The 19,601-nt window shown below is 38.7% G+C and overlaps 1 protein-coding gene across 1 annotated transcript in view; it reads left to right on the top strand.

Moving 5' to 3' along the window:
- kif18a (kinesin family member 18A) overlaps positions 1 to 18,803 on the top strand; it is a 30,758-nt gene extending 11,955 nt beyond the window's left edge. The window contains exons 10-16 of the mRNA XM_071531899.1: positions 1,473 to 1,594; positions 1,724 to 2,013; positions 3,787 to 3,843; positions 13,958 to 14,339; positions 16,869 to 16,961; positions 17,199 to 17,296; positions 17,976 to 18,803. Coding sequence (XP_071388000.1) covers positions 1,473 to 1,594; positions 1,724 to 2,013; positions 3,787 to 3,843; positions 13,958 to 14,339; positions 16,869 to 16,961; positions 17,199 to 17,296; positions 17,976 to 18,112 — 1,179 coding nt within the window. The 3' untranslated portion in view covers positions 18,113 to 18,803. The remainder of the gene's footprint in view (positions 1 to 1,472; positions 1,595 to 1,723; positions 2,014 to 3,786; positions 3,844 to 13,957; positions 14,340 to 16,868; positions 16,962 to 17,198; positions 17,297 to 17,975) is intronic.
- Positions 18,804 to 19,601: the final 798 nt, after the last annotated feature.

Below are 19,601 nucleotides of genomic sequence, written 5' to 3'. Positions count from 1 at the left end.
GCACAAATTTGTAGGGCTGCAACTAACGATTATTTTCATTGTCGATTAATCTGTCGATTATTTTCTCGATTAATCGATTAGTTGTTTGGTCTATAAAATGTCAGAAAATGGTGAAAAATGTGGATCAGTGTTTCCCAAAGCCCAAGATGACGTCCTCAAATGTCTTGTTTTGTCCACAACCCAAAGATATTCAGTTTACTGTCATAGAGGAGTAAAGAAACCAGAAAATATTCACATTTAAGAAGCTGGAATCAGAGAAGTTTGACCTATTTTTCTTAAAAAATTACTCAAACCGATTAATCGATTATCAAAATAGTTGGCGATTAATTTAATAGTTGACAACTAATCGATTAATCGATTAATCGTTGCAGCTCTACAAATTTGTTTGGGGTACCATTAAATAGACTGAATAGCTTTTATTCAAAATACTTGTTTTTTGTGTTGTTGTGGGGGGTTTTTTCCTCCTAAAATTAAAATTTGCTTTAATTATGAGTTATGTGAGTTTCGTGAATTGTTAAATCCATTGTTTTTTCACACTTAATGTTTTATTTTTTATTTTTATTTCAGTTTACCCAAAACATTTCTGCCTTGCCCTTACTTTTTTGTAGAAGCTGATCCAAAGTCAGTTTTAATTGCTGGTGACTTGACAACCTTAAAACCTGAGTGTGTAAACACAATGTCAGTAAGTATGCTGTGCAGTGAAATTTTCAATGTAACATCTGCCCAGACGTAATTTCTGACTGATTCTTGACAGTGATAGACTTTTGAACTGTCAATATAAGTGTGTGGTAAGCAACACCTGATATTAAAATCATGTAACTTGTAGACAGGATGAGATAGTTTGAGTTAATGCTAGAAGACAAATTAACATGATTAGAAAAGGAAAAAACTTAACAACGTGGGTTAGATCCTTTAAAACTCAGTGCTTGGTGTTTTTTGTTTGTTTATTTTGGAAGGTAGGCTGTGTCTCCACTGGTGTCGTGACTGTCTTTGTTTTCTTCCCATCTGTTCTCCCAGTAATTAGAACCGTGCTCATTTTATTTCTCCAGCTCACTCGTGGATCACTGAAGAGAATAAATCAATACCCTTTACTCATCCCTCACACAGCAGCCAGTTACCTAAAACCATGCCCATGTTATTTTTTTCTTCTTTATCCTTTTTTCCAGGAACTGGCCCAGAACTATGACGCACCCACCGGTCAAATGTTCTCTCTGCTGTTGTTTCGTAGTTCCTTTACGTCAGAGTGTGTTTTTTTTTTTTTTTTCATCCTTACCCAGAGCAGACAGCTTTTCAGAGGAAACATGGCTGAAAACAAAACTTCGAAGATTCTGTCTGCTATGCTGACCCCCAGACAGCTTGTTGTCTCTTCTAATTCTGCCTGCCGGACTGCTAATTCAACATGTTCCTCCTTTAAAATGCCCGTTGCCTCACCGTCTCTGCTCTCTCTGATCTCTCTTGTCCTCCCTGTTCAGGTCCTAGAGAAGGACCTCTATTGCCACAGACTGGAGCTGCAGGTAAATGATCTCAAACAACACATCAAGCAGATGGTCCAGCTCACCGCACTGCAGGATCAGGAGAACAAGCGCATGCAGAAGTAGGTTGACAGCACTTGAAAGTAATTCTTATTAAATCAACTAAATGGTCAATTTGTGCAACTGAAATTCACCCCAAACACTCTGAGCCTGTTAACACCTTTGCTTGTCTGATTCCTGTTGTGTTTCAGAATGGTGAACATCCTGTTGCCTGCTTATAGTCGACACTACGATGTGTTGCGTGGGGCTGCGCTGGTCACACCAGCAGATGAGATGGAGAACCATGAACTAGAGCACCTTGTGCTGAGGGAGAGAGGCGTGGTCTGGGCAGACCAGGAAGGGGCGGGGCAACATCTGAAAAGTGAGAGGACTGGGGAGGAGTCTCAACAGACAAATGAGGCAGGGACCTCTGGGTTCTGCAGCGAGTTGGCACCCATCTTGTCTTTCTCTCACCTGTTCTACCACCAGAATAGCCCCTGCAGTAAGTCATCATACCCTCATCACTCCACTCTGTTATTTTCATTTGCCATACATGTTTGTGTTCATTACAGTATTCTGTGTATATGCTTGGAAAATTTGGTGCCCTTGTAACTTTCATTGTGCCAGACAAATAAGGTAAAAAAAATAAATAAAAAAAATCCTGGAATATGTCTGCACTTAACAACACTTGTCATGTGTAGGCAAAATCTGAAAGAATGATGACACTAAAGCGGCAATATAAAAATTTTAATGTTTTGTCACATCACAAAACTACATTGAATCTGTTAATTGGGGAAAAAAAACTTAAGTTATAGATTAGAAGAACAGCTAAGAACACAAGACTAGCGATACAGGCTTTTTGGCTCCGATAATTATGATTTATTGTTCACCTCACCAACAAACAAGTAGAGTGAAGGCCAAACTATACTTCTGCGTTGAATTGCCGCCGTAGCAACGGCGTAGGTGTGTACGGCGGTGCGAGGATTTATGGTTCTGTGTCGGTGATTCTGCACGTAGACCACCGAAACACTAGACAGCAGTGGTTTGCTTTGTTAACACAGAAGTAATAACTGAAGAATTAGTAGTGTTTACATTCTCTGAAGCTCGTGTTCTGGGATATTTCTCACTACGAATTCAGTGACATCTGGTAGTCTTTATAATTCGGAGATGAGGTGTCCTATAAATGACACATATTTGCGAACCTCCTCAGCAAGTCTCTCTTCGATCTGCTCCATTGTCTTCAACTGGATACCGGTAGGAGGACAAAGCAGGCCAATCACAGTTCTTGCAGTCTTGCGTCGCCCTATGCACAGTTTAGTCCAGCCATACCAACAGTCAAAAAATGACAAATTCTAAGTACATTTATACTGATACTGAAAAAAATCTACTTTCCATATTGGTTATCTTTAACAGTGTTGAGATCCTTCATGGTATATCAAAATATGTCAGTTGTGACAGCATATCACTGGTGTTACATAGATCAGATCATTGTGACCGTGACAACAGTGGCATCTTGGTCAAAATGGAGGTCTTCCTAAAATGGCTGACACGTGAGGAAGAGTTCAATTCCACACTTCTAAATTCAAGATATATGAGATCTATGGCATTATTTTAACAAAAGATCAATTGTCCTACATGTACAAGATGTAACACTAGTGATGTAGAGAGGTTATGTGCAGCCTGATAAGAAGGAAATATGGAGAAGATATGCTAACCTCCTCCAATGAGCTTTTGCCCAAAGAAAGAGTTTAATTGTACATTCAATTGGACAAATATATTTTTAAAATACATCAAATGCTTTAGAAGTCAAATGTTTTAATGGTACATATAATAAAATTAGTTTATTGCAATAGTGTATTTAAAATTTTTTCTCAAATGTTGCAATCTGGCTGTGGGATACAGCTGGTCTACAGGTGAAGAGTGACTATGGAAAAGGATAAAAAAAATAGAAAAATTAAAATGGAATTTTTTGGAAAATGCTTTTATTTGGCACAATTTACCCATGAACCCATGAACACTTGGGGCATGCTGCCACTCCAATGGCAAGTTTTAGCAGATTTACTTTGCTTGCACGGGTGAATGCAACAGATGCTAACGATGTGCACATAAGATAACACATTTTTCAAACATTTAAAGATAATGTAGCACTTTTTGATAAAACCAAAGCAAATAAGGCTTGGCTTAAGCTATTGAAGTTGTATCTGTGTTGTAATTGTGGCGATGTGTTTGTGATGATGCTTCTCATTGAATCTCTTTATCACTTTTTGACTCTCAGGTGCAGAGAGACGCACAAAAAGAGTATCATTGCGCCATGCTGCTCCATCACCTAAAGGTAACTCTTCCTGCACTCCACTCTCCCCTCTCCCACTGTCTTGCTAACATAGTCATTAATCTAAAAACCTATGCATACCTGCCAAATCTCTCTCTCTCTCTCTCTCTCTCTCTCTCTCTCTCTCTCTCTCTCTCATTCACTTGCTCTCTCTCGCTCTCTCTCTCATTCACTTGCTCTCTCTCTCATTCATTTGCTCTATCTCATATTCGCTTGCTCACGCTCTCTCTCATTCACTTGCTCTCTCTGTCTCTCATTCATCTGCTCTCTCTCTCTCTCTCTCACACTCTATCAATCACACGTGCATATGCACTTTGAGAGTTGATCCTTAAATTTGATTGAAATGGACCTGACAACCACAGAGTTGTTTTTAGGATATGCCATATTAACCTGAAATTGTTGTGTGTACACTTACATTTTTACTTACCTTTTTTCAGCAAATGTGTTTTTAGTTTCTTTGCAAAACACAGTCTGTCTTTCTATCTGTCTGTCTGTCTGTCTGTCTGTCTGTCTGTCTATCTAAAAAGGATAGACTTGTTCAGAGTAGCAATATACACAACAAAAAATCAGACATGAAATATAATTTGATTTCCAGTTACACAGTGCTGCAGACATCCTGTCCTGGCCCAGAGTTCAGTAATGAAATGTTGTGAGCACTCCAAACCACTTTTAGGGAGGGAAAAGTGTACATGGGGAACCTTTGGGGGAATGTAACCAAAAAGTTTGTGAATTATGGCAGTCCAAATTGGCTGTAATGATATTTTATGCAGGTGGTCTACATTTAATTGAAACACATTGTGGGAAATTTAACTTTTGAAGAAAAAAATAACTGCCAGATGACCAGAGTTCATTGAAAGGAAATGTATAAAAGCAGCAGGGAATTTGTCACCACTATTATTACATTTAGAACGTTTGCCTGCAGCTGATTCTATAGTGTTTCCAACAGGTTGAAAATTTTCTTGTAGCAGGGGGTTGGGACTTAATTTCAAAAGGGTTATGGATTAATTACTTGTCCTTATCTACAGTGACAGCAGTGTGTCAAGTGGAATCAAATGGTGAACAGGGGCAATATGCGAGTCTTTGCACTGCACTCATGTTAACTCTGAGTAGGGGTGTAACGACATATCGTGGGACGAAATTTTGCGTTCCAAAAATGTGACATTAGGCATCGTGGAGGTGAAAAATGGTTTGCGATATCAAGTAAAGCTTATCAATTAGCTGTGCCACCAAAATGTAGACTACTCTTTGTTTTCATTTACATACTTTAAACGTCAGAGGGCGGAATCAGTAATCCTAGATACTAGTTTGCCTGACTGTTGTTATGACGTCATTGACACCGATGTTCACTCGAGACCCAGATACATACTAAAAAGATACAATCTACTTAGTTTTGAGAGCTTTACTCACTTTTGTTTTCTCAGATTAGTTTTCAAATGTATCAACAGTCGAGCCCCAGAGCCTCTTTCCAGATATATCCAAAGACAAGACAGTAACAGAGTAACTAGGAGCATGGTGAATGGCAACTGTAAAATACCACATCGTAGATCTAAATTTGGACAATCAGCTTTCTCCATAAAGGGCTGTCAACTCTGGAACACATTACCAACTGAAATCAAATTAATTCCAGATATAAAATCTTTTACAACAAAGGTTAAGTGCTGGCTAAAAGCAAACCAGAGCTGTACTCATTTTTAGCTAATTGTACTCTAAATTACTATTGGTGTATGGTGTATTGATGTATTGTGGTATGTGTATTGTGGTGTGTGTATTTTATTGTATTTCCATATCTGTAGTGTATTGTGGTTTTATGATACTGAAAGCTGTATATTTTAATTACACTGTACATGTAAAAGCCCAACTAGGGACAAGAGTTGAAAATTAGCAATAGCTATAAACTCTGTGCAGCACATCAGTTTCATGCTCTGTATTGGAACTATGTTAAATTGCATCGTCCCTATCAAATAAAATTCAAATAAAAAAATAAATAAATAGATGAACCAGGTGTGTAGCGTGCAACAGGAAATCAGAATACACTCGTTACGTTATGTAACATTATCATCATTATTTTGAAAGAGACGGAGGGAAGTGTTGTGAGACATTCTCAAATTTTCTATCCAGTCTGTTTCCTCAACATTACGGTTGCTCCACCAGTTCTGCGGTCTTGGCCCGGCCCAAATGTTGCAGTTGAATGTATCAAGTCCATGCGGTGGAAAAAGAGAATATGACGCCGCTGTCAGTGGCAGTTTATTAAGATCTTATGGATAAATTGACGCCTCTGGTTACTGGTGTGTAAACTGAAAACACAGGCAATGGTAGCCGCCATATTGGTCTGAGGTAAATGTTACTATGGGTACAGACATTATTTACAACCATCGCGAGGTCTGAGGAGTGGAGTGACTCCTGTTACCCGTACAGACACAGTGGTCATTTTACTCCGCTCTGCTTCAGTGTGAACCAGACATACTGTATGCAAATCTACTCTCATTCATAAATTCGGTTGTCACTACCAAATTCTGGCAGTGTGTACGTAGCTAACTGTCAAAGGTGAAAAAAAATAAATCATGTCCTCCTAGGTTAGAAAATCAGTGTCTGAACATATTTGTTGTTTTAATTTAAGTTTAAGTGTTGTGGCCTGCCTGGCCAACTAAGGTGTTTGGAGAATGTTAGATCAACCATGTTCAGACATTTGCACTTAATTGTTAAGAGGACATCCTTGTTTAGACATTTTATTATTTACAATTTGTGTCATTTAGACAAGCATCCGCTGTTAAAAGCTGATTTATTTTATTCAACAGATTCCATTATTTGCTTTTTTGCACTGAAAAATATATAACAAAGAAAGAAACCATTATAAAAGAAACTGTAGGAATAGGTTAAACATCAAGTTGAAAATATTGTTTTTTTTGACATTTTATGTCTAAGCAGTAAGGAAAGAATCTTCTAGTCATAATTTGTTTCCATTTAAACTTTGTTAAAAATATTGTTGTGTCGAACCGTGAACCCTGTACCGTGTATCGTACCAAACCATGATCTGAGTGTTAACCGTTACACTCCTAACTCTGAGTGTTGGGCAGTTTTACACATCTCAGATTAACAAGTGTCAGTTGCAGTTTACAAACACCGTTATAAATACATGATTTGTAGCAAATTGTAGAATTCTGTCGGAATGTGAGCAGTAGTTCTGCAGGAGTCTGTCAGATTGGGGACAGTGCTACTGGTCTACTGGCCTGTGCAATACGAAATAACAGTTGACAAACCTTCTTTTATCAAGTCAATGTCAAGTTTTTGTCAGACTCTCCACACTGGACACAGCTATCTTGTTTTAGGTCAGACTGCGGCCTTGTCCGTTTGGCAGGTCTGTCTCACACAAGTGATGTGTTTACAGGGAACAGCTGAGTGAGCGCCCCAGCCTTGCCAGATTAGGCTCTGGTACATAACTGGATGCGAAATCGATATAGATCAATTTCTATACATTGACCAACTTTTTATTTTCTGGCAGCTGTGCCGATATTGTCGTGGTGCACCACTGATAAGCCTGTGTATGGGGAACAGTGTTTTAAGTGGGGTCTAATCTACCTGGCAGCTGTTAATATACCTCGGCGATCCATCCAGGTAAAACCTGGATGTGTGGGAAACACTGTTGTAATATGACAACTTTAATAAGGAATTTTATGTTGAAGGTTTTGCCCCTTTCACACCTACTTTCTGTCTGGTTAGTCTGGCCCATCACTCTGACTGAGCTTCAGAACAGTTAGTATTGCAGAGCCACTCCTGGATGTTATCATTGTTTGTTTTCTGTTGGGTAGCTGAGCAGGTTAAGTGAGTCTTATTTGAGTCCCGTTGCTTATTTCCGGTCAATTATTATTCTTTACTCTTCATTGTACCTTCCTTTCTCAACAACATCCCTGTTTCTCTTTCTCACATGCGACGAATGCAGAGAAGTTGCCTCCCCATGTTTCCCTTTAGAAACACTTGAGATTATGAAGTTATGTATTTTGTCTGATTGATGCTGGTGGAGAAGGTGGTATCTCTGCCCCTTCTAAGATTTTCTGCTATTTAACTCCATTGGATCTGCGCCACAAATATCTCAACGTTGTATCACGTCATCTACATTTGGCTAGTCAGCTGCAGGAATAAAAAAAAATGCACCATCAAACAACAAAATGGGCCCAGAAATGCAGGTACATCACCAATATGTTTTACGTTGGATGTTTCCTTTAATTATTACAAGGCAATAATGAAAGGCACCCTGTCATTGGCCCCTTTGATCTGATGGCAACTGGTACTAGCATGCATGCTGCAAGGAAGATTTGAAGGGAAAGCACACTAGCATAAAATTACACGTTCAAATGTCAAGTATTTCACAAAGTTCAACTCTGAATCAGCTACATTATAACTATTGCAATGCACCTCAAAGAATAATGTACAATACTATACTATTGTATTATATGCCTAATATATAGCATCAAGCCGCATAATTAATCCAGCTCTTTCATCCTTTTAATTAAAAAATCTGTTGTTCTATGCCACTATCTGCCCTCCCACTATTGGAATAATCTAGCCACATTGTTTCATCTGCCTAATAAAATGTGTGCCACTCATTGTCAATTATGTATTCGCTGACTCACACCTGCATTTTTGAAAAGATGTGTTCATCTTAATCTTACTCTAGAGCTACATCTCATATGCATACACACAAGCACACACACAATAGTTCCAGCCTTTGGTGTACAGCCCTGTAAAAGGTGTGCAGTGTTACCAGCTATCCTAAATAGCACTAAGTACGAACAGATTGCAAGCTATCTAGAGTTGAAATACCACAGACATTTTAATGTGTAATGTATTTGTCATTGTAAAAATCAGTGCATAAATGTAAAAGGTTTTTAGCATTCTGTCAAACAACTGTGCTGACCCTGTCCTGACGCTGTTTATTTCTGTCATTTCCGTCAATCCCTCACTGCATCCTCGGCTCTTCATGTTAGCCACTGCAGCATGTTATGAGAGATAGCTCCACCCTGCAGCTTGCTATGCCAATCATATTTGATCGTTTTTGGAGAGGGCTGGGATTTTGAAAGAGCATTAACTCTTTGTGGAATGGATATTAATAGTAAATCACTCAGAGTAATCAGAAATATTGGAAGGGACATTTCAACAGTCCCCAAAGTTGATTGGAATATGTCCACACCTACATCTATGGCTATGCGCTTGATTTTCAATTCAGTTCTCTCTGTCCCTCCCTCCCCTTTGTGCTGTTCTTTTTCCTCTTGGCTCTCTCGTTCCATTTTCTACCCCACGCTGTCTCTCTCCTCTACTTTTTTCTTCCAAGATTATTGCTGTCCTTTTTGCTCCAAATGTCTGTTAGCCTGGCTTTTGTTTCAACTCTAGCTTTTTTTTCCCCTCCCACCTTCCGCTTTTGTCTATTTGTTGTTCTCTGTCTGTCTAGCATCTAACCCTCCCAATCCCTCTTGAGCTTCATTCATGAAAATGCAGATCCACAGCAGGGCAGGGAAAAACGTCAACAGACGTAAACTCCCCTGCTCCACCAACCAGAAAAGGCGCACTATAAAAAACAGGCAGCAGCAACCAGGCGACCCTAATTCAGTGCAGCCTCCACCAGAAATAGCAACTCATGCATGTATTAATCCCCTACAAGCCAAAAATATGTGATTGAAGGAACTCTGCTGCCATTTATTGCTAGGGACAACTCCTCTGCCACAGAAAAGGGCTATTTATCACTGTCGTCTCATCCTGCTGTGCTGTCTGAACTCTGACTCAAATTTGTTAAATATTGCATTCTGCTATTCAGGGTAATGTATAGATCAATTAATCATCTATGCATTTGTTGTCCTCACACCTTTTTTGTTTTTATTTTATTAGGAAATTGATTTCACATTGGTCCTTCACTTAGTGTTGTGTTATCTTTTTACCTTTTTTTTTGTTATTTTTTATTCTTATTAAGAGATAGGGAATTTAAAATAATGGACAATGAGGCAAAAAAGTGAGTACAATTAAATATGTCAAAATAAACACTTAGCAGTATTAATATTTACATCCAGCTCCATCAGGGGAATGCCATGGGTCTGATCGTCGTCATAATGCAGTTATTTTGAGTTGACCCCATTCTGTTATACAACATGCACAAGTTAATTTTCAAATGCATTGTAAAACCACCATTTAGTATTCATCGATCAGTTTTAATTCAAGATTTACAATTTTTTAGGTTTATCCTTATGATTTTGAGGTTATATCTATCAGGTTTTATGCTTTCCTTAGTAATAATTTATATGAATCTCAAGTTATATCAATATCATACTGTGTAATGATATGAAGTCACGTATAAGAGTTAGAAGAAGAATAGTTAATCTTGCCAAGTGCAACAGAGAAATTTGACTCCGTAGGTTTGCCCTGTTGGCGTTAAGGAGTACTGGTTAAACAAACCATAAACAATTACCAAAAAATTCTCAAAAATCTTTTGGTAGGCATAAAATTCAGTGTTTATTTTTTCGTCATGTTGGTTATGGGTAGGTAGTTCCTTTTGCAGCAGGAGATATTAAATTCGAAGCTAGCGCAATCCGGCTGACATAGGCCTATCTCCTCACGGCTCTCTGACAGTTTTGTCTAACTATCAAAAAAGCCATGGCTGACAGCAGTACACAAAGTACGCATGGCGCTACTTTGACCTGGATGATTTTTCTGTCTCTTCCACAGAACTGCTCGGAGTTGCAAGAGTGAAGCTCAGAGTAGGCTACCTAATACAGTGTTTTTTTGTTCCATAACCATCATTAAGAGACTCCTGATGGTAGCTTATTATTATTTTATTAATTCAAGATGTTTGAATCTAAACTTAGGGGCAAACTTCAAAACTTTCTTTTAGGCGCAAGCAAACGCTCTTTACAGCGCACCACACCACACACACCAGCGTTTTCAGACCCCTAAAACAGAGACTTTTGAAAACGCTGCTGACACCGTTTTAGTTCGAAAACTCCGGGATTGCATTTTAGTCTGGACGGGCGGAAACGGAGACTTTTGAAAACGATGACGCAGACACCCGCGTTCGCTTCCTGATTGGGTCTTATCAGTCACGACGTGTCCTTCCCTGATTCGTCACGACCCTTTTCTGAAAGAAAACAAACGACATCAGCCATGTGTTACTTTCAGTAGCAGTTCCACCTCGTCATCGGTCCAAGCAAAGAAATCTCTGGTCGTACTTTTCGCCATTGCTGTTCTTCCTCCGTAGTATTTTCTGCAACCAACCGCAGAGTAGACAATCTGCTTCCTGTTTACACCGGCACGCGCATGCCCAGTGTACGTGAATGGTCATGTGATATGCGTTTTCAGGCGTGTTAGTATGGATGGAGATTATTTCTGAAACGCTCGTGTGGACGGAGATCGTTTTCGTTTTAAAACGCCGTTTTCGTTTTAAAACGCCGTTTTAAAACGAAAACTTATTAGTGTGGATGTGGCCTAATCAGTGATGTCAAATCAGGTATTTTGCCTTTGACAGATGATGCGAAAAACCAGAAGTGCAACATGATTGACAGTTTCAACCCATAGAGAGTTTAGAGAGTTTTCCGCCCTATGCGTTTTAGTGTTGGTTCACTCTTTAATGAAACTTGTATGTATTATCATATACATCACCATGATAGCATTGACTGTTTTTTGATAGTTGCCTATTCATGACTTAGTGATGGTAGGTCTGTGATTTGAACTCACAACCTTGTGCTTTGCAGTCCTGCCTTAACCACTGGGCCAACTGCGATCGGATATAAATGGATATTGCATATATTATATATCGCATTTGTGTATCTAGTCTGAAACAACCAGTCCACTTGGACAGGCTGTGCTGGCCCATCCCTGACCAGACTACCTCATCTTTGCCTTCCCACGCATCCCTCTAATATTGATGACATTACACGGGGTCCAACAAGGCAACCACAGATTGTTGGTTGCCTCGAAATGGCCATGTATATGGCCTCATAATGGCCAGAATATGTTGTATGGGAAACCGTACAACATATTCTCCTCCATTTAAAACCATGGTGCCTCCCCAGGAGGCAGGACCTGCTGTCACAACTAGAGGGTCACATCTGGCATCCAAACTCAGGCCGCCTGCAACTGTACGTTTGGCCTCTGAGAGGCTGTACCAGCTTCTGATGGACTGACTAGGCTGTGGTTCAGACCATTTTTAAACTTCTTCTGCCTTCTACCAGGTGGCTCTGTGTGAACAGATGGGAATTATTTTCGGAGTTGTGTAGGGCAAATAATGAAGTCCCGAGAGCTGCTTGGTGCCCATAATATCGCGAGCTCCTGCAGTCTCTGCTGGATGGCAATAGATCAACCTCTACCTTGGTCTGCATGGTTGCAATTTTTTTGTTTGTTTGTTTTGGGGTTGTTTTTTTTTTACCCCTTAGGGCAGTCAAAGAAGATGTGGCTCTCAAGACAGCATTTCTTTGTTTGTCTATCTGCCAAGCTAATAAGGTCATTGAATTGGTGGCATACGACCCTGCACACCTGAACTGTAATGGGGATTAGAGAATTAAACTGCTTTTTGCAGTGCGGGCTGGTTAGGCTTAGGCTAACCCTAAACCTATTGATATTTGATCGTTAACTTGAGTGCAAATTGATTAAGATTTTTTTGGAAAATGTGCATCGCTAGTATAAAGTCAACCTACATGTGCATGACACAGATGATATCCAGTCCAGAACTTGTAGAACCATAGTTACATCTGTAACTCTAGTTAGCTGGTACTTTACCTGGACAGCCAGTTTCTTTTTATTTGTTTGTTTGTTTTAATCAATTGATAATAGGGCTGAACGATTTTGAAAAAATATCTAATTGCGATTATTTTGACTGATATTGCAATTGCGATATGATTTGCAATATTAGAGGGAATGATAATTTTTACATCATTATTCTAATTTTCATTGAAAAATGTATTAAAATGATTATGGTGTGATTTTTGCGGGGATCTGTACCAAACAAAGATGTTTTCTTAAGTCTGTAGAATATGATGTGTAGGCCAGGACATCTCTGCAGCACGACAATATTTAATTTAAAATGGTATTTTGACATACATTTCGCCTTTAACAAATATTGCGCCACCTGCGATTTGAAAATTGCAGTAGGCCATATTGCGATTTCGATAAAATTTTGATTAATTGTTCAGCCCTAATTGATAAGCAAACCTGCTGTGATGCACAGGCAAACAATCGCTACAGTTTTAATGTTAGTTTGATCCATTACTGAAAGGTGGGTTTTGGAGCTTTTCTATTGAACATAGGTGGGTTTTTAGGGTCACTGTTTCAGCAAGCAGCCTCTACCACAGCTAGACTCATCACTGCTAAAATGTTTGGCAGGGTGCATGTATCAATTTGACGGTGACTACAAAAATAGCCCCAAATGAAAATATAAAGTGTTGTATACAATACAAATTGGTGAATGCCCAGATCTTTGGCCAGATATTTTGCTCTGTATTTACCATTTTAGCCAATGCAAAGAAATACAGCAAAGCCATTTTTGTCAGTATACCTTTCACACTGACGTGCAAACAGGGGTTGGCTACAGTTTAAATAACATACCAATGTACAAATACAAAGTTCCACTTCCAATATTTTATTAAAGGAAGTGTGTACAGAAATTTTGGGGGCCATTTCCCGTTCTATGTCCAATTGGAACCCCATCTGTAATGTTATTAGGTCACATAAATAGACAGATGTATCAATAAATAATCATCAATTAACCCCTAAAGTTTTTCACAATGAGTTCTTATAGTCACACAAGTTTTAATAGTTTAAATATTGTTAGATTTCCCATTATTGTTGGACTGTCCCTTTATTTCTGTTGCAGCTTTAACTGCAGGCAAAAAGGTACAAACTGATAAAAGAGCATAATTTTTGGCTTCTACAATAAAACAGTAACAATTCTGAGGGGTAAATGCACATGTGAAACTGCATTTAGTCAAACTTAATGTACTCTATTCACCCAATTCTTTGTTGAATGACATTAAAATAAGCTTAGATGACAATTTTGTTTTGTGTTTCTGGTTGAAGCTCACATTATGATAACATTGCATTGTTTTAGTTTATTATTAACTGTTAATGATTGTTGGCTTTTCAGGTAGAGGAGATAAGACAGATGTGATACAGGAAGCCCCTTCCAAGAAGCCAACCAGGAGGAATCTGTCTGTGTCATTGCCACCACAAAGCCCCAGGACCATCACCCAACCACAAGTCTTTGAGGATGGCATGTTCCCACTCCAGTGCACTCCAGAACCTGTTCAAAAGACTGCTTTGACCCTGCCACTCTGCCCCTCCGCAACCAACGATCCCAACATGACCTTTGAAATTCAAGACAATGATGATCAAACAGCGGCTAATGCAACCATCATAATACACACTGGCAGCCCCTGTCAAGCATCAAAGTCCACGCACCTCTCAATTCCCAGCCAACCACTCCATCCTCCCAGGGCCAACGACTGGAAGCAAAGTCCCACCAAAAGGTGCGAAAATTTCCCTTTTGCTGTCAAAGGATACGTTCAGCAATTTTGGACCTATATATGATTAGTCTCTTACTTGGACCCACAGACAATATTGGTTTCTGAGTCAGCTGTCCGTTGAAACAATGAGCTCCCATTGTTAGGCCTCTTGCTGGTAACAAGAAGTCCAAACGGGGTTTGTCAGAATAACTCTAACAAACAAAAATGGCAGTCTGTGAAAATTATATGGAGACCAACTGGTGTAATTATATTCACAGCCTAGAAACCAGCAGCATCGCACCATTTTCACTAAGTGTATAGTCTTCTACCAAACTCTGCCCAGCTCCATGTGCAATTTACAATCTGACCTGACCGTCTGCAAAACTAGATCCCGCCGCCAGTAGCGCACTTTCACCCCACAGCAGTCTGTGCTATGGCAGAGAAAAATTGTTCTGTAATTTCCTGATTAGTTAAAGTGTACATAATGGCAAAACTGTGTCGTGAAATCAGAACAAATTTTAATTTATGTACTTGCAACTTTTCTGTTTACTCTCAACTCCCCTGTGGAGCCTACAAATGGCTTTTTTGAAGTTATTTTGACATACCCCGTTTGGACTGCTTGTTAGCAGCAAGAGGCTAGCAACGGAGCTATTGTCTGCTGGTCCAAGTACCACAGGTATGTAAGAGACAAATCATATATAGGTCCAAAATCAACAAACTTATCCTTTAAGATGTGCATTATAGTATACTTATTTAAAGTTAGTAATAAGACGTAGCTGATTTTCAAGTTTAACCATGAACCGTTTTGTTGTGAACCGTTTTTCTAACATTGACTGCTGTTTGTTACACACACACTTTGTATTACTGAGTTGTCCATGTAACTCTCATACTCTTCTCTGAACTTCAGCACAATCAGCTGGATATCTCATGTAGAAAGCATTGATTTTACCTAAAACTGTTAATGTCTGACAAGCTAGCTTACCGTTTATGAATGCATTTGAAAGAGTTGTGCATGGGTTAAGTAGCTAAATTATCTAACAGCCCAGTGTTGTTTCATTGCCTATAACTAGTCAGCTATCAAGCTAGTTATTGTGTTACAGCTGGCTAACATTAGCCGATAGGCTAGTAGCAGCTAATTTATTAAAATGTGAGTACAAGTCCAGATAAGAGAATAAGAATCAAAGGCTAAGGTGGGTAACAGAGACTGTGGAGACCCATATGTTTTTTGTGAATCCTTAATCAGGGGTGTGTCAATTGGCTGTCGTGAAGCTTTTATTCAGGCATTATGAATGTTATAAATCAGAATTCTCTTAAAGTGTTAACTGGAATTGAAAGCCAACTATTTTTCCCTTGAAGTCCCTTGAGAATTTGGTAGGGAGAAAAAACTCTTTATGTCGTCCATGCCTATCTTGGCAAGACGCCAAGCTCTGTAACAAGAGCATGATGAATCAAAGTCAGTTTGATCCATACTGCTTCAGGTTTTGAATCAAACATAGTATTCTTAAAGCATCAAAACATCAAAATGTTAAACAATTTGTCTCTGCAAATACCTGTTGAACTCTAAATTGTGAACTCAGTCAGCGTCATATTTCTAAAATGATGTTTCCTGTTACAACAAACAACAAACAAATGTTGCTCACAGAGGGAACTAACAACAGTTTCTCTCAACAAAGCAATTAAAGGGTCTATAAAAAAGGTCCTGAAATACATCCCTCAGGCTGCCCACTGAAAGATGCAAAGCAACTGAAGGGTTTATTAAAAGACACACAGTATGGATGACAACTAAAACTACCCAGGGACAATTTCAAACACTAGCATTAAAGGACTTTAGGGTAAGTTTTAAATGCAAGACTTGCGTACAAACAGTGTAGGTATTCTTGGTATTAGGTATTTTTGGAATCACTAAGATCAGTAATCTACATTTTGGACCAGCCAATAGGGACCTGCCCAAGGTCCTCAGGCTACAATCTGGTTCATATAGGGTTACAAGGTCTGTGATATAGCTTGGTGCCAGACCCTTCCTTGTCTTAAATGTGATCAGTAAAATCTTAAAATCAATTCTGAAACTAACAGGTAGCCAATGTAAAGATACTAAAGTCAAGGTGATGTGATTTTGTCAATATGCATCAGCATCAGTCTAGGCAATATGCAGGAGAGTTTAAAAACAGGAAAACCCAGCCCAAAACACTAATTTGCACATTTCATACCTGGAGGTACAATGACAAAAATGTTGCTTCAAAGTTATCTGAGAGACAACAAAACTTGCATATCCAAATTTCTGAATGCACTTCTGTCGAAATGAAGCATCAAAGATTGAAGGTGAAGAAACTTCCACACACAGCTTTTGCAATATAGCTCCAAATTTCTGTGAAATGAAAAATATCTGTCAACTGGTATTGGCATTGTTATTTATTGAATTGTCTGATTTGAATACAATGGGGAATATAGATTGCTTGTACTGCTCTCATCTCCAATGTCTTAAATTGTTCACATGTGGAGTCTGTTAATCCAAACAGAGGACATGCCATGCTAACATGAACTCATGCTCCATAGACTGCAGATTCCATCTTTACTAGACATGAGACGTGCCAAACCACCCTACATGGCCATGACATCAGCTGCACAAGGAAAGCGTAAATTAAACCGGTAAGTTGCCATTGAAGTTTCCCATATCCCTATCATCTTATTTTTATACTGGCAGTGGATACGCACATTGCTTGGATACATCTAGGGCTATTTGTGCTGGAGCTGCAGCTGTACACAACTTTCACCAAAACAACTTGGTTAATTAGTGTTATTAGAGGTTAATCCAATCATAGAAATTGTGGAACTTCTGACTGTGGGTTTGATTAATCTTATTTTCCCTATCCTTCACTCAAACAGCACAAGAGAAGAGGGGGCACTGGGTCTTTCAGCACCTAAGCGTGTGAAGCAAGAGCCTCCAGCGGCCCGGAAACCACTGAGAGTGCATCATTTTACTGGTAAGTATCAACACACAACAGCCAACACACATTTTCACTCATAGCCAGTGGAAACTGTGAAACGGTGAAATTTTCATTTATACAAACCAGCATCTCTTTCATCATTTTGTTTTGCACCACCTACAGCAAACATTAGCATACCCAGCTGTTAAAGTGTTATAAGTGCCACCAGAATAACTGAGTTTGTCCTGCATGTCTTGTTTGACTCCAAATACAGTATTGTCCCTGATATAAACATGTCCCTGACAGACTCATGCTTTTTATTTTTATTTTTTTAACATTATATGTGGCTGTATGAATTTTTGAGATACAGCGGTAGCATTGGGTTTTCCTGAATAGGCTTGAGGAGAGAATAGTGAAAATCTCTTGAATGTCACTATGCGTTATTAGTATTAAATAGGGGGAAAAAATTATGATTGATCATTGTGACTTGCAGCCAACTGCAATAGGCAGAGCTAGCAGGCAGATGATGCTGTTTTAGATGGCGTATAATCAGGGTTCATAAGTTTTCATTTTAACAATTTAAACCTTAAGAATTCTCGGTTTGTTGTTCCCAAGCGTCCTTGGAACTGTACTCATGAATTTTTACATGCATTTGTTTAGAGCTATCCAAAATTGAAAGATCTATTGGTCTATTCATCACTCTTGATACTATTCCTTATCTGCTGTCTGTCCTTAGGTTCAGAGGAGAACAAACCCAGAAGAGTTGTGAGGAGCGTTTCTGAAGGTAATCTCAACCTCCTTGAAGCTCAAAAGTCCAAGTCCATTTTCTATAAAACATCCCAGCAACTCAAGCGAGTGGCCAGGAGGATGTGAAGCCACATCAGGATGTTTTGTGTTTTTGGACATTGTCATTTTCCAATGTTTTCTCTCCATGTTCATCTTTTCTAAATGTTGTTCCACACAACCAAAAAAACAAATTTTCGGGCTGTTGTGTAGGTTTCTCTAAACAAAAGGCTGATGTAATAAAAACTCCACCGTATTCTCTTATGTTCTTTTATTCAACTTTACACTGCAGTGACTTGGGGATACATTACCAACTGCGTTTATATTTATAATGTATAGGGGAGTTATTTGTTTTTATTTTTTGTTTTGTTTGTTTGTTAAAGATATTTTGGACACCCATTTTAATCTCTCCTGGGCCTATCATTTAGATTCCGATCTAGATTTAAGAAATACTGATGTACATAGTAAAGCCAAGAAAAAAACAATATGTCCTGTTGATTTATGTTTTTCATTTAAACTTATTCTTTGAAACAATGTTCAGTTTGATAGGCGACCACAGATCCCCAGGGCAGCTAATATCAGATGTTGACTGCTGGACCTCAGATGGAGGTTTGCATCAACTGAAAATGTAGTACATTGAGCTGTTTACATTTTAGGAATTTAATTTCTTTTCTTTTTTTTCTTTTTTTTTTCCTGTACAGATAATAACATGGTATTATAGGTATTTTGTAATAAAACCATGCTTGTAACTGTATCTGTGGCTGTTTTTACAATGAATAAATCCACTCCTAAATTTAATATCTGCTCTTTGTGTTATTGATGTTGAGTTTGAATGGGGTTTGCAATGGGGTTTGGGTTACAAGCTGTTCTGACTATAAATAACTGCCATAGGAGGGGCTTTATGGTAGGTGAAAAGTACAATGGCAAGAAAAATTGGCCTGTCCTAGGAATGACACGATATGACAGATAACACAAAAACTTCACTTTTCATTATCTACCCGTCTAAAAAGCAACCATTTGATGTGCCATTAGGGAAAAAAAGTGAACCCCTTGTGCAAGAAATTGATACAATGTTCAATAACAAAAAATGTAAATTGTATACTTATTCTGGATGATTTTTTCACCACTCAATAGAACGCAGACGTCAAGGGGGAAAGGGGGGTCAGTCGGTCAAAATTAACATTCACATTAACATTTTAGATTTAAGATGACTTAAAAAAAGGTCTAGGAAAATCGTGCACCCTAGACTTTATTTCATCTTGTACAACAGTTTCAAACTGTATTTGAAAGATATTCTAGACATTCTTCTGTTGCATTTTTAGACTGATCAAATGTGAAGAATCACTTGGAACAGGCTTTTATTAAAATCCTGTACTAAAAATGAATGTCAAAAAATACCTCCTAGAACTACGGTGAGGGTGGGACCTCGTTGCTCTGTCTGGAGAGAACTAGACTTGTCACTTTGAATTCAGTCTTGCAACTTTCAGTGGCACAGCATTCAGTGTGATCTTTATTTTTAGCTCAGGAGCTCAATGCATATATCAGCACTGTACTGCGCAAGCACTGACACCCTCTCATG

Source organism: Centroberyx affinis, unplaced genomic scaffold (genome assembly GCF_046629955.1).
Source record: "Centroberyx affinis isolate AG114_WGS23_722 - 3 ecotype Tasmania unplaced genomic scaffold, CSIRO-AGI_Caff_v1 ptg002148l_1, whole genome shotgun sequence".
Taxonomy (NCBI): domain Eukaryota; kingdom Metazoa; phylum Chordata; class Actinopteri; order Beryciformes; family Berycidae; genus Centroberyx; species Centroberyx affinis.
Note: the sequence above shows the minus strand (reverse complement) of the source record. Positions and strands in the feature narration are given on the sequence as shown.